The 15259-nt window shown below is 33.7% G+C and overlaps 1 protein-coding gene across 1 annotated transcript in view; it reads left to right on the top strand.

The window, feature by feature from the left end:
- The window catches only part of LOC134698019 (titin-like), a 77993-nt gene that overhangs the window by 49465 nt on the left and 13269 nt on the right, over positions 1 to 15259 (top strand). The window contains exons 27-34 of the mRNA XM_063560307.1: positions 215 to 490; positions 1966 to 2241; positions 2674 to 2949; positions 3441 to 4727; positions 5592 to 5867; positions 9866 to 10138; positions 11015 to 11152; positions 14714 to 14994. Of these exons, the coding sequence (XP_063416377.1) occupies positions 215 to 490; positions 1966 to 2241; positions 2674 to 2949; positions 3441 to 4727; positions 5592 to 5867; positions 9866 to 10138; positions 11015 to 11152; positions 14714 to 14994 (3083 nt within the window). The remainder of the gene's footprint in view (positions 1 to 214; positions 491 to 1965; positions 2242 to 2673; positions 2950 to 3440; positions 4728 to 5591; positions 5868 to 9865; positions 10139 to 11014; positions 11153 to 14713; positions 14995 to 15259) is intronic.

Raw genomic sequence — 15259 nt, forward strand, 5'->3', positions numbered from 1 at the left:
TTGATTTATGAATTTTGAACAGCGGTATACTATTGTTGCCTTTATTTACATCTATGTATTTTTTTCTCTAGTGGATAGTTGTCTCATTTGAAATTGTTCCACGCTGTCTGTAACAAGTGAATATCTATCCAATACTGACTATTATATCAGTGTAATCAGTTTAAATGAAAATGTTGATAATTTCCTATGTCAATATGTCATCTTTAATTTGTAGCCCTTCTGTCAGTGGTAGCCAAAAAAACTTTGTACATGCTAAAGCAGGACGCAACTGTTACACTGAAAGTAAAAATTGTTGGAAAACCTTCTCAAATAACTTGGTACAAAGACAAGCAGCCAATCATACGATCTGATAAATACTCTGGCGGAGATGTATCTGTCCCTGCATTGACCATAAGCAAAGTAGCCAAAAGTGATGTCGGTGACTATGTTTGTGAAGCCACAGATGGAACTGTCACAGTAAACACGAAAACTATCAGTCTGTCTCTTACACGTATGTGTGACATCTTATTCCCTTATTTAAATTGCTAGTTTCGGATAACTCGCCCAACAATATAAGTGTTTTATATAGTTTACAGCTGAGGTTTTATGACAAACAAATTGTTTCTGCCTATATAGCTTATAACTATGAACTTTATTATATTTTACAATTTGAATAATGAAAAAAAATCTTCATTTATGGTCATGGTTGTGTGTTTATATTATTGGTCTATCCCCATCTGGGAATGACATGATAAAACCTCATTATAGGTTGCACTTTGTAAATACAGCTGTTTCCCAAACCAAGGCTCTTTTGGTGAGATTTAGAATTTGCAGAGAAAAATTAATTTTGTGTTTGAGTCCTGTCGATAACCCAAAAATAAGCCGTAACACCTAAATCTACTTTTTTGTCACCCCGACATCAAAAGTACAAGCTAGAAATACAAAAATATCTCAACATACCTTACAATAGTGTGTTCTATCCTGAATATGTTCTTAATATTCCAAATTGCCAGAAACAGCAGAATAATTTAAGAAATTTGAGACCACAGGGGCAAAAAACATAGACAACTGCCTACCCCCTGGGTCATAAAACAAATAATTTAACTTGTAATTGCTATGATTTTATGATTTTCAAGTTTTTGACATAAAAAGCAATAACTATGCTTGGAAGTTATGCAAAAATCAGATGTAAGCAGTCATCTCTAAATCATTTTAAGTGAAGTTATATCTCAGACTGGTATCTGCATACATACAACTATAATATTGCAAATATGGCTTTGTTTGAACACTTTTAGAATATTAATTAGGTAAATTGTGTCAGATATATAGGAACAGGTAAGACTGTTGTGACAAAAATTCTAAATTGACCATTTGAGGTAGAAAATGTGAACTTTAATTGACAAATAGGAATGCAGTAAGATATGGACTGGAGACAGAGGCAGGATTGGATACTTTATATAATTTTGAATGTTGCAATTGTTGACTGCTTAACATTACATATGTAGTATTCTGATATGCTTTAAATATGTTATAAAAACAGTTTTAAACAGGTTCTAGGCATTTTATATCAGAAAAATAAGAAAATATGCAAATAGGGTAATCTGGCAATAATTAAAGTCTTGTTTTCAAATTCTTTTAAAAATTAAAACAGGGGAGGGAATATAAAATGTTCTTTAAAAAAACTAATATATAATGATTGATTTAAGGCTATAATTCTGATAAATGTGTATAAGTGTGAGAAAAACGGATTTTAGAGAGTTTTCTATTTGAATAAATGTTTGTATCCCAGATTTGTGATTATGAACGCCTGTTTCGTCTGTACTACCAGATAACTGAAATATCCAACAAGAATGAAGTGATATATATACATGATAAAGCAGTCTTTTCTGAGACAGCTTCATCCTTTGAATAAAATTGGTAAATATTTAATCCTCATGAGCACAAAACAATAATTTGTCTAAAATCTTATCTGTATACATTTTGTAGCAATGCTGGCAGTAATAGCTATAAAGACACTTTATAATCCAAAAGAGAAAGAATCCGTCACACTTCGAGTGACTGTTTTAGGTACACCCTCTAGGATAAGCTGGTATAAGGACGATCAACTAATTACAATATCAAATAGATATTCCGATGGAACTGTGTCCTCTCCTGCACTGACCATAACGAACGTCCAACTCGGTGATGGTGGTGCATATGTGTGCGAAATAACAAATGGAATCGATACAGCTCGAACCAGAATAATCCAGTTGTCTCCATTATGTGAGTTGTCTGTTTCATTATTATTCATGTTATTTTTTTAATTTTAGAACCTTTAGACAATTTATTTGCTTTGAATCTTTTGATTGACTTTATTGCGTTATTTGATGGTTTTTTTTATCCCATTATTTATACGGCTATTTTCATACCGTTTAAAGTAAGGGTTAGTCCATTGTGCATTCAAATTCCGTTACTACAGTTGGTCTAACTTCCCTTTTGAACTGTTCAACACTGTATAATGTCGGAGACTTACTGTACTGTATGGGGTGTGATCGTTCTTGCAGTCCATACGGCTTAATTCTAAACCATCGTTTTTTTCTGGTGGATAGCTATCTCATTTGCAATCGTTCAACATTGCATTCTTTTATATAGCAAGAAAAGATTAATCCAATACATAACTTTATTACAGAAATGTTAAGTCTTGTCTTTTTGTAGCCCTTCTGTCAGTGGTAGCCATAAAAACGGTATATATGCTAAAGCAGGACGCAACTGTTACACTAGGAGTAAAAGTTATCGGCAAACCTTCTCAAATAACTTGGTACAAAGACAAGCAGCCACTCACAAGATCTGATAAATACTCTGGGGGTGATGTATCTGTCCCTGCATTGACCATAAGAAAAGTAGTCAAAAGTGATGTCGGTGACTATGTTTGCGAAGCCAAAGATGGAACTGTCACAGTAAATACGAACCCTATATATCTGTCTCTTACAAGTAAGTTGGACATCTTATTATCTTATCTAGAGTGCTAGCTTCCAATGCATTTCCCCATAATAAAGTTGATGATAACAATAAACAAAAATATATTTCGCAATTTGAAATGCGAAAAAAAACATTTTTTATGGTCTATTTTAATTATTGGACTTACAATACTTTATTGGCCACTTTGACGTTTTCTTATCTTTATCCTCAACGATTTTGAAATACTTCAACTTTTTAAAATCATAAATGAATTGTATATAGAATTCGCTCTGACATTACACTGTTTTTCTTTATTTTCAATATACGATTTGGGAATTTTCTACTCGTAGTTAATATACTTGATGAACGTCGGCTGGTTCTGATCATCTATTCTCGAATGTAAAATTATAGATGAAATGTTTACTGTATTAAATAATATTATAATAATGATTTTTATTATATGTTGAAACGATTAAATGAAATAAAGTGTTCAAAATTTTAAATGAGTTTATAACTAATTTCAGGCAGTACAGAGGAATTCAAAATATTCCCAACTGATGTTCTACCACCAATTCAACCCGTTCAACCAACGATACAACCTGTTCAGCCACCAATACAACCGAGTGTTCAACCTCTTACAGTAGTTACTAGAGCACCAACAACTATACTTCTTACCACTGAATTGCCGAGTACAAAACCTTCTTCAAAATTCCCTGCTACTACTGCAGATGTATCGAAACCGGATCTAACTATTGCACCACAAACCAATTCACCTCGACCTAATACTTCACCACCAAATAGCAATAGCGGAAGTTCATCTGTCAGTATTGATTCGCAATGTCATTTTCACGATGGACGTCCATGTTGTAAGCAGCAAAATCACGGACCAGTCGTTAACGTTAATGTAAACGTTCGAGTTGATGGCAAAGGCCGTGATGGCAGCAGTTCTGGTGAGAGTAGCTTTTACGACAGTCATCATGACAGTAGCCAGGGTGACAGCAGCCGTCATCATGACAGTAGCCAGAGTGACAGCAGCCGTGATCATGATAGTAGCCAGAGTGACAGCAGCCGTATCGATAGTAGCCTAGATGACAGGAGCATTGATGACAGCAGTCATCAAGACAGTAGCCATCATGACAGTAGCCATAGTGACAGTAGCCAGAGTGACAGCAGCCGTATCGATAGTAGCCAAGATGACAGTAGCATTGATGACAGCAGTCATCATGACAGTAGCAATAGTGACAATAGCCTAGATGACAGTAGCTCGAGTGACAGTAGCATAGATGACAGTGGCCATGTGAACAGTAGTCTAGATAACAGTAGCATTGATGACAGCAGCATTAGTGACAGTAGTGGCAGCCGTCATCATGACAGTAGTCAGAGTGACAGCAGCCATCATCATGACAGTAGCCAGAGTGACAGCAGCCGTCATCATGACAGTAGCCAGAGCGACAGCAGCCGTATCGATAGTAGCCTAGATGACAGGAGCATTGATGACAGCAGTCATCAAGACAGTAGCCATCATGACAGTAGCCATAGTGACAGTAGCCAGAGTGACAGTAGCCAGAGTGACAGTAGCCTAGATGATGGAAGCATTAATGACACTAGTCATCAAAACGGTAGTCTAGATGACACTATCATTGATGACAGCAGCCTTGGTGGCAGTAGCCTAGTTGGCAGAGTTTGTAATGGCAGTAGTATTGATAAGACAAGTCTCACTGATAGTAGCCTAGTTGACACTAGCATTTATGAAAGAAGCCTTGGTAACATTAGCCTCTGTGACAATAATGTGTCTGCAACTACAAAAGCAAGTAAGAGCATATCATAAATATGTGTGTGCATGTCTCTATCAACCCATTTGAAAGAAAAAACAGTTTCATAATTTTGTTTTATTTTGCGTATTTTGACACTTATAGACCGAAATTTTCCAAGGTAACCTTAATAGATGGGTAAAAGATACAAGAGGGACATTCAAATCCATGAGTCGAAGAAAAATGACAAAGTCACGGCTGAAACGAAAAACTACCAGACAAACAATAGTACACAAAACCAAACATAGAAACCAAAAGACCGAGAAAGTCGTACACCATTAAAACTGTCGCGTTGCTAATGTAAGAACAACCCTCATATGAAGTCGTGTTCGGGGTCAAATTCAGGGGAATTAGGACAAGGTTATAGTACGGCATTATAAACACATTTTTTATCTTCTGTAAAACATATATTCCATATTATGGAAGTATGGAGACATAGCAATTGTTATATAGGACATTATCAATAAAGTACTTAAACAACTTCATTGGAATGTAGAACTATTCATGAATCGAATCGAAAAAAAATCTGCTGAAGTCGCCGTTTCAGAATCGAATGCATTCTGGGTAATGTTTTCAAACATGGACACAAAAAACGTCATTCTGTACTTATTTGTTGGGCAGTTTGGATAATTGACATCATAATTGGATATCAGTGTATAACATAAATCTTTTAAACGCATTCAAAAGAGGGACGGAAGATACCAGAGGGACAATCAAACTCATAATTCGAAAATAAACTGACAACGACATGGCTAAAAAAGAAAAAGACAGACAAACAATAGTGCACATGACACAACATAGAAAACTAGGTATGGCTGAGATTGCGATAAATGGTCAAATGACTTTTGATTTATATTTTTGTAGTTGTTCTGTCAGTCACACCTATAAGGAAATTGTATATGCCTAGACTTACCAAAAGCGTCACATTGAAAGTGAATGTCGTAGGAAAAACTTCACGGGTCACGTGGTATAAAAACAATGAACCTTTAACAATGATAAACAGATATTCTGGTGGCAATACGGCAACTCCTGATTTAACTTTAACCAATGTAGAGCTGAGCGATGGTGGGGAATATGTGTGCGAAATAGAAAATGGAAATGAAACAACTCGTACCAGTATAATCAGAGTGTCTCCAAGATGTAAGTTTTACATTTAAAAGCCTCATGTTTTGTTTGGAGGGGTGGGATGATTATAGAATCATAACCAAAAAATATCTGAATTGTGCTCTCTTATTCATAAAAATTGCATTTTAGTATTGGGAAACAAACATACTTGGATTAATAAGGTGTACAAGTGTGTGGGGGATATTACCGTTTGTCATTACAACATATCTATTTCATTAAAAGCATACATTGCAAAATTTTAAAATCTCGTAACTTAAATTGTGTACTTCACTAGGACGGATTGTTCTACTTAGTTTCCAATTCAGGAATATGATAGTTGATTTTTATTAGTTGGATGTGGTTGATCTTTTGATTTTTTATCGTTTCTTTAGGTACTTTGTCCACAAATAAAGGTAACAGTAATATACGGCTGTTCGAAAAATCGTAACTCGAACACTCCTTACATTGAACACAACAGGACTAAAAACAAATAAGCCCTAACGTTCGACTTCTGTCATAACTTTTGCTACTTTTGATCTTTAGAACCGTGGTTCTGTGATATTTGTTTTATTTAATATCTTAAGACACTTATACACCGAAATTTGCAAAATTAACTATAAAAGAGAGAGAAAAGATACCGGAGGGTTATTCAAACCAAGATCTCGAAGTTCACTAGCAACGAAACATACAAAACAATAGTACATACAACATTTCTTATAAATAAAGACAAAACAAGTCGAACCTCATAAAAACACAAGAGGGTATTACATGTGCTCCAGAAGGGAAGACAGATTCTGTTCAGCATGCAGAGTTGTTGTAATTGTAATCAGTAATCAGCTGTAATTGATTACAATTGTTCCAAGTAATCATTGCAATCATTTATCAGCCAAAAATCTGATTACATGTAATTTAATATAATCAATTACTTTTCAAAATACCCTGTAATCCTGATTAAGTTTTTTATTACATTCTGATTACAATTTAAAATAATCTAAAACTGAGTTTATGGCCAATAAATGAACCTTTTTTGTTATTCATATTTGATAAATATTAAACATGTTAAAATAGTTTTCTTAACTAGAAGCATGTTTAATTGATCCGTCTACTTGAAACATCAGTAAACAAATAAACTCTTATAGTATTGAAAATTCATCATTGTCCTAAGTAAAAGATATTGTACATTAAATTCACAATTTAAAGATAACATACATTGTATATATATTTGGTAATAACTGTTATATTCAAGTTATACTTCCCTAACCCTTGAATTATAATCTTTTGTTAATATTATGAATTTTGTCAACTTTGAATTGACAGATAGGACACCAATTCAGGATTGTTTTTATTGCAATTACCAATTGTGTAGGGCAATATATATTGTAAAAGATAAATCAGACATGTCAAAATTTATCTAATAAGTACAAAATAAATTAAAAGTAAGAAAAATAAACAGATTTGGTATATATTTACTGGACATGTAAAATGCAATGATTCTTTTAGTACTTATATTACATTTACAATTTGATTAACATTTCTTTTAATCTTTATAAAGTTTTTAAAACTGGTAACTTTATTTTTATCCACATTTTAACTTTAAGAAACTACACCTTGAAATATATATAAGAAGTCAGAAGACAAACACCAAACACTTTATAAACATTTATCCTAATTATTCAATTGAATTCAACATAATTCAGAAATCAATGATGATAAAGTGTAATGGGTCATTTATGACACAATGTTCATGTATATATGTTGTTTTGTGGTTTGATAGATAGATGAGGTTTGAAGTTATTATTTAATAACATATCAAATAAAATTAATTCCTAACCATATAGATATATTAAACGTTTATTCGCTCACATTTTATAAATATTGTTGTTTTTTTCAAATTCATTATAATCAGACGTAATCTTTAATTTAAATCAGATACTCTCAGAAATAATGTGATCATTAATTCGATTTAATCGTTCAAATGACAAAGTAATTATAATTTAATCAATACAAGTAATCAGACCCATCTCTGTCAGCATGTGGCACCCGTAGTACTGTTCATGTCACTACAAATCTTGTAATAAGTTTTCGGTGTGGCACATTCAGGAAAAAGGTTACGGGATTGAAGTCACGACATAAGGCGCATATCCGCTATTATCTGTAAATGTTTCCTAACGTATTAAGCTTGATAGTGATATCGTAAGGTTTCAAACATAAAAAAAAAATTCTCTGCCATTAAAATTTTGGTGTAGTGATAATTTTCTTTTTCGCATATAAAATATTGATATGCTTTAAAAAGGGTAAAATTTTCTTAACTGAAAGATGATATAGTACCATTTTGCGCATTATCAATATTTCTGTTCATTCGAAATTGCCAGTTGACTTCTAAAGAACATGTTTGCCCTGGAGTAAAATTTGAACGTCTGTTTTTCATCAAGAAACAACTGTGAAATTGGATACAAGTACATGAAGAAACGTTAAATGGCAACTCAACCGAAATATTAAACTTAACTAAAGTCCAATGACTCAGATGATTCAACAAACGTGATAATAGAGTTATTGTTCTTGAAATTATGCATGTTCAAAGCGTGCGCGTTTCTGATCAACGTTTTGACAACTATAAAGTACATACAATTTTAAACGGTAACAATTATAACAAATATAAGCCGCACAAGAAAAGCAAAATCATATGGTCAAATGATAGGGGTTAAATTCCCTGAGTATCAATTTCTGCAATTTACTAGATCGAGAGAAAATGTCACTGCAAAACGTTTGTTCTGACTTTCTGTTATCTTTGTAACACTTATTTGAAATGAATTGTTCTCATTAAAGATATAACGATGATTTTCAGTTTTTGATATGTTTTATCTTTGGTCTTTATTGATATTGTCTGATGGCCATCAAAACGCTTTTAATTATATTTATGGACTTTGTAAAAAAAACATCTCTGAGTGAAGATTGATCAAGCCATTACAAAACCATATTTTTTTCTGGAATAAAGTGAGAGGTTTAGCGTTATAAAACCATTTCCTACATTTGAGGATTCCTATACCAAGTCAGGATTATGACAGTTTAGTGATGTCCTTTCGTTTGAAGTGTTTTATCATTGTATTTTGACATTTGATTACGGACTTTCCGTTATTGACTTTTCCTCTGAGTTCAGTAATTTTTTTTTTATTGTATTTGAAAATGGATGTGCATATAATAAACTTAAAGGTACTTTGCTAATTTGCATAGCGGCCATTTTGAATTATCATGACAACAGCCATACAATAGTATAATATATGCCCCCTGAATAAAAATTCCAATATTCCTATTTCTATGCTTTATCAACAATTCGTGCTTGTCCACATATAGTTCAATTCTGCATGTTTGTATGGTTCTGTTCGTGTACAAAACCATTGTCCACTTTGAAAACTTTCGGCATTTTGAGTTTTAATATCGGAATCGTAACCGTTGTATAATTGCTATATAAAACAACAAACAATCGTAGAAAATCGTGATAAACAAGTTCCAAAGCAGAAAGCATTACATCTTCAAGATAGTGTATACGATTTGTCCGAATATAGGGAAACACCTTGTAGGTTTCATTTTTAAGTTAACTTACTTTTAAATTACCTGCTTTCTTAAGTTTACGGCAAAATTCTTATAAAAACATAATGTTTTCAACCTTCCCATTATAAAAAAAAAGTAATTTTTTTAGCATTTTCTCTTAGAATTACATAATTTGTTTGTAAATATCCGCCAATGGTTTTAGATCCATGACGGAGAGGGACTGGATTAATTTATATTTTCAATCTTAATCTAAGGGAAGTATTTTAATCGAAAGGGCTGAAGTCACGGGGTACAAATCATATGATTAAAGTACTCTTGATTTTGCCATAATTGTTTGTTTGCCAGATAAGCGAAGCCTTTATTTTTGTAAGACTGAGCACGCATTAAGTTTTGTTACAGATTTACCCTAATGATTTGAATCAAATAAGAATTTCCTGAATCTTTTTTAACATAATTAAATAATTTGTATATATACATTTTTGTAGCACTGCCAATTGTAGCTGTAAAGGTACTGTATATCAAAAAAGAGACACAATCTGTCACATTGCGAGTGACTGTTGTAGGTACACTTTCTATGGTCAACTGGTACAAAGACAATCAACTTATAACATTATCAGATAGATATTCTGGTGGAACTGTGTCTTCCCCTTCACTGACTATAACAAACCTGAAACAAAGTGATGGTGGTCTATATGTGTGCGAAATAACAATTGGAACAAAAATATTTCGAACCACCATAATCAAGTTGATTCCAGCATGTAAGTTGTCCATCTTATTTATTTGTATTATCTCGACTAACCAATGCAAGTGTTGTAATTTGTAGGCAATTAATCATCAAAATTGGTCGCCAGCGGTGGACTTATTTTAGTATAGAATCCTAGGGACATTTGTCTTCTGTCAGACGACTACTTAACGAATGAAACTGAACATGGGTGACTGAATCTTATGCAAAGCTGAACAAGTGTTGTAATTTGTAGGTGATCAATCATCCAAAACGGACGCCAGAGGGGGACTTGGTTAAACATGAGACCCTATGAAAAAAATATACAAACGTCGTTTTTTTAGAAAACACTGAATAGAATTAAAAAAAACGCCTGAATGTTTCTAATGAGATGCTGACTAGATTTTGTCACTTTAAAGCCGATCAAACATCCAAGATGGCCACTAGAGGGGAACTTAGTTTAACAAAGGACCAATGGGAAATTCATACAAACGTAGTATATTCGATTGATCTAAACCACGACATGAATGATCCTTTAGAGCGACAAATACTCTTGAGAGCCTCGAGTTGATAATTGTGACTTTAGTTCGTTCAAACGTTGTGAAGGCATTGACGATTTTGCTCTCAGTTCTAATATGTTTTGCTATTAATTGACGGTATTGGTAACTTTGAATTAGATTCATGCTCCTCTCCTGGAGTAGCTTACATGGACGTGAAGCAAATAACTCGTACATTCGTCTACATAAACAGGTCCCTCTGCAGATGACATGTACAAAAACATGAAAACATGATATATATACAGGAACATATGATTTATAAGAATATTTTATGAAAATGTATAATTAGCGATGAATTTGACAAGGCTTTTACTAATGATTGTTAGATATTGAATGAAATTTATTTTCCATTTTAGCACCTTTCAACTGTGATTTTGACACTGACTTCTGTGGTTGGAATCAGGATAACAATACTGACAATTTTGATTGGAAAAGGTATCGTGGCCCTACCACATCACCTTCCACAGGTCCAGCCGTTGACCATACTACTAGGAGTAAGTAGTTTCTAATATTTTTTTATTTATCATGCGCAGTATTTGATTTTAATTACATTTAAACAGGCAAATATTGAAAGTGAAGCTGAGTTTCGACTGACTAGTATGGAGAAAATAGTTCTGTTGATCAAGGTATCAGGCTTCAGTTTTATCGGAACAAGGAGTAAAAGGATAGGCAGGGACGACATCAAAAGTTCATTGTAGGATCAAAAACACTTATTTCACATATATTTTCCACTGACACCCCCCCCCAAACTCCCTGACCCCTCTTAACTGATTTTGTTGAAAATCGATTGACCAATATGAATATAGGTAAAGTCGATAACCAAACTTGCAGAAATTCCACCTACACTACTTCAATTAACTTTTGTTTATCATTCATTTATTTTTTTATGCTCTGGTGTCAAAACGATACAGTTCACGCTTATTAATTGTTTTACACCAGTAATTGTTCTACTGTCTTACCTCATTTTTGTGTAAACTTGATTTCATGATTTTTGAAAAAGTGAACTTGAAAAACTTTAGGAAATAAGTACTTTGTTTAATTTATAAATTGTTTTTTCGACATTCCCCCCATTAAATTGATATATCAAGAAAAAAATGTATCATTTGTATACTAACTGACTCTGGATCCGGTAATATTCATGGATGACTAATTGTGTAAATTAGAGTCCTACATGTATATCATAATCATGTACTTTGCAAAATACTTATTTCTATAACTTAGTATGCAGAATCATCCAAAACCACGAAAGCAAATATCCATGTAAAAAATGCTATAATCAATCCGTAAAGATAATTTTGGTTTCTGTTCTTATATAGATATAGGAAGATGTGGTGTGAGTGCCAATGAGACAACTCTCCATCCAAATAACAATTTAAAAAGTAAACCATTATAGGTTAAAGTACGGCCTTCAACACGGAGCCTTAGCTCACACCGAACAACAAGCTATAAAGGGCCCCAAAATTACTAGTGTAAAACCATTCAAACGGGAAACCCAACGGTCTAATCTATATAAACAAAACGAGAAACACGTATATATTACATAAACAAACGACAGCTACTGTACATCAGATTCCTGACTTAGGACAGGTGCAAACATTTGCAGCGGGATTAAACGTTTTAATGGATCCAAACCTTCTCCCTTTTTCTGAAACAATAGCATAACATCACAACATAGTTCTTCTTATTAGTTCATGCAGACATATGAGCTGCGTCCAGAAATCGACCTTACGCAAATCAAAACAAATACACCTTTTAACCTATTTCGGTTCTGATAAAATATTCAATTGAAAGTCTGGGACTGTTTGCAAGTTGCATTTATTTATCAATCGAATTATTCGAATGCTACAAAACGGACAAAACTTCGTCTTTTATTTCATTGTATTTCGTATATGAATGTTCAAAAATCAATTAGTCTTATACATGTACATATTTACGCACACTTGCATAAGGTCGATTTCCGACGCAGCTCATATCTATAATACTAAAATTACGAGGTCCAATTTATCAGCCGGCATCACGTTAAAAAGATGAATCAAAGAATTCAACTTTATTTATAACTAATAAAGTACATTGGTGTAGATTAAAATTACACCACTCCAGACCCTTTTGTTTTCCAGATAATTAATATTGCCAATAATTAACAAGTTCCGGGTCGAATCCGATACCGATACCAATTTAGTATATTCACCTGTTACTTTAACCTTATTTGTACGTTCCGCATCTGACAGGCGCACAACCAAATGGTGTATTTGATTTTGCTTTAAACACGGGTCAAAATCACAGGGCCGACACAACTAAATTCAATCATTGTCAAATTGTTCCCTATTGTAGTTTTTTAATTAGTAAGACTTTCTAAGATAACAATACGAATACTAAAAATGTGGACTTAACTTGAAATAAGGCGTATAGGTACAGTTTTCAATTTGTTAGCGGGCATGACGTAACACCGCGAATCAAAGAATTGAACTTTATTGGACAATGCTGTTGATTAAAAATACTCAATTCAAGAACCTGAATATTACCAATAATTGAAGAGTTCTAGGTCGACGGGTTCAAACAGAAAGATTTGAAGGCAGAGAAACTGTATCTTATAATCGGCACCACTTTTATCAGATGATAATACCAATACTAAAATAAGGCTTACGTATAGTTATATACTTTAATTCAGTCACGGACCGCGATATCACGGGTGTGTTCTAGTAATAATCATAATGATTGAAATTCAGATTGGTAAACATTCTGTTGTGTTGTAGTGTTACTATAGTGAAACATTTTTAAACCGAACCACTTATTGATTTCGTTTGGTTGGGTCGATGCCACTGCTGGTGGACGTTTCGTCCCCAAGGGTATCACCAGCCCAGTAGTCAGCACTTCGGTGTTGACATGAATATCAATTATATGGTCATGTTTATAAATTTTCTGTTTACAAAACTTTGAATTATTCGAAAAACTAAGGATTTTCTTACCCCAGGAGTAGATTACCTTAGCCGTATTTGGCACAACTTTTTGGAATTTTGGGTCCTCAATGCTCTTCAACTTTGTATTTGTTTGGCTTTTTAACTATTTTGATCTGAGCGTCACTGATGAGTCTTATGTAGACGAAACGCGCGTCTGGCGTATAAAATTATAATCCTGGTACTTTTGATAACTATTTACACCACTGGGTCGATGCCACTGCTGGTGGACGTTTCGTCCCCGAGGGTATCACCAGCCCAGTAGTCAGCACTTCGGTGTTGACATGAATATCAATTATATGGTCATTTTTATAAATTTTCTGTTTACAAAACTTTGAATTATTCGAAAAACTAAGGACTTTCTTACCCCAGGAGTAGATTACCTTAGCCGTATTTGGCACAACTTTTTGGAATTTTGGGTCCTCAATGCTCTTCAACTTTGTATTTGTTTGGCTTTTTAACTATTTTGATCTGAGCGTCACTGATGAGTCTTATGTAGACGAAACGCGCGTCTGGCGTATAAAATTATAATCCTGGTACTTTTGATAACTATTTACACCACTGGGTCGATGCCACTGCTGGTGGACGTTTCGTCTCCGAGGGTATCACCAGCCCAGTAGTCAGCACTTCGGTGTTGACATGAATATCAATTATATGGTCATTTTTATAAATTTTCTGTTTACAAAACTTTTAATTATTCGAAAAACTAAGGATTTTCTTACCCCAGGAGTAGATTACCTTAGCCGTATTTGGCAAAACTTTTTGGAATTTTGGGTCCTCAATGCTCTTCAACTTTGTATTTGTTTGGCTTTTTAACTATTTTGATCTGAGCGTCACTGATGAGTCTTATGTAGACGAAACGCGCGTCTGGCGTATAAAATTATAATCCTGGTACTTTTGATAACTATTTGTACGATGTCGAGTTTTATCAGGTTCGCACCGCACATATGACGGTGCTTACGAAAATGTTTGATTTCAACAGTTTTCGGTTTATACAGGATTCGGTTAAGTTAGGTTTAACTCTATTAATAAATTGTTAGCTGTTCTCATCATTTAAAAATTGATTTGATTTTAAAAAAAAAACTACTTATTTTTTTGTAGCTAAAAGAGGATATTACACATTAATGGAAGCATCAGACAAACAACCAGATGATAAGGCCCGTTTGATAAGTCCTATCATTGCTGGTAATGTCCATCAGTGTGTCACTTTCTTCTACCACATGCATGGTAATGATATCAATGCTTTGAATGTTTATCTATCTACTGTGGACACCAGTAACGTCTCTTCACCTATTTGGTTCCGAAAAGGAAAACAAGGAAACCGATGGAAAATGGGACAGTTCGAGATTCCTGGAGACGAAACCACAAAGTCTGTTACAAATGTAAGTAAACAATAGGGTTCAATTTTTTTCGTGTTTAGAGCTGAATTTATAATGCATGTAGTTTGTTGTTGGCTTGCTTGCTTTGTTTGTATAAATGTATGCTCAAGCATCCAATAGCATTATACAAACTAAAGTCCCACCTATCTATTGATTGTAACTGTAAAACAATGCTTTAGCAAACAGTCGTACAAATAAAGCAACAAATCTTTTCATTACATGCATTAGGAAAAATGGGTCTAATTGGCATTAAGAACTTAAACCACGT

The sequence above is a fragment of the Mytilus trossulus genome, chromosome 14 (genome assembly GCF_036588685.1).
Source record: "Mytilus trossulus isolate FHL-02 chromosome 14, PNRI_Mtr1.1.1.hap1, whole genome shotgun sequence".
Lineage (NCBI taxonomy): Eukaryota > Metazoa > Mollusca > Bivalvia > Mytilida > Mytilidae > Mytilus > Mytilus trossulus.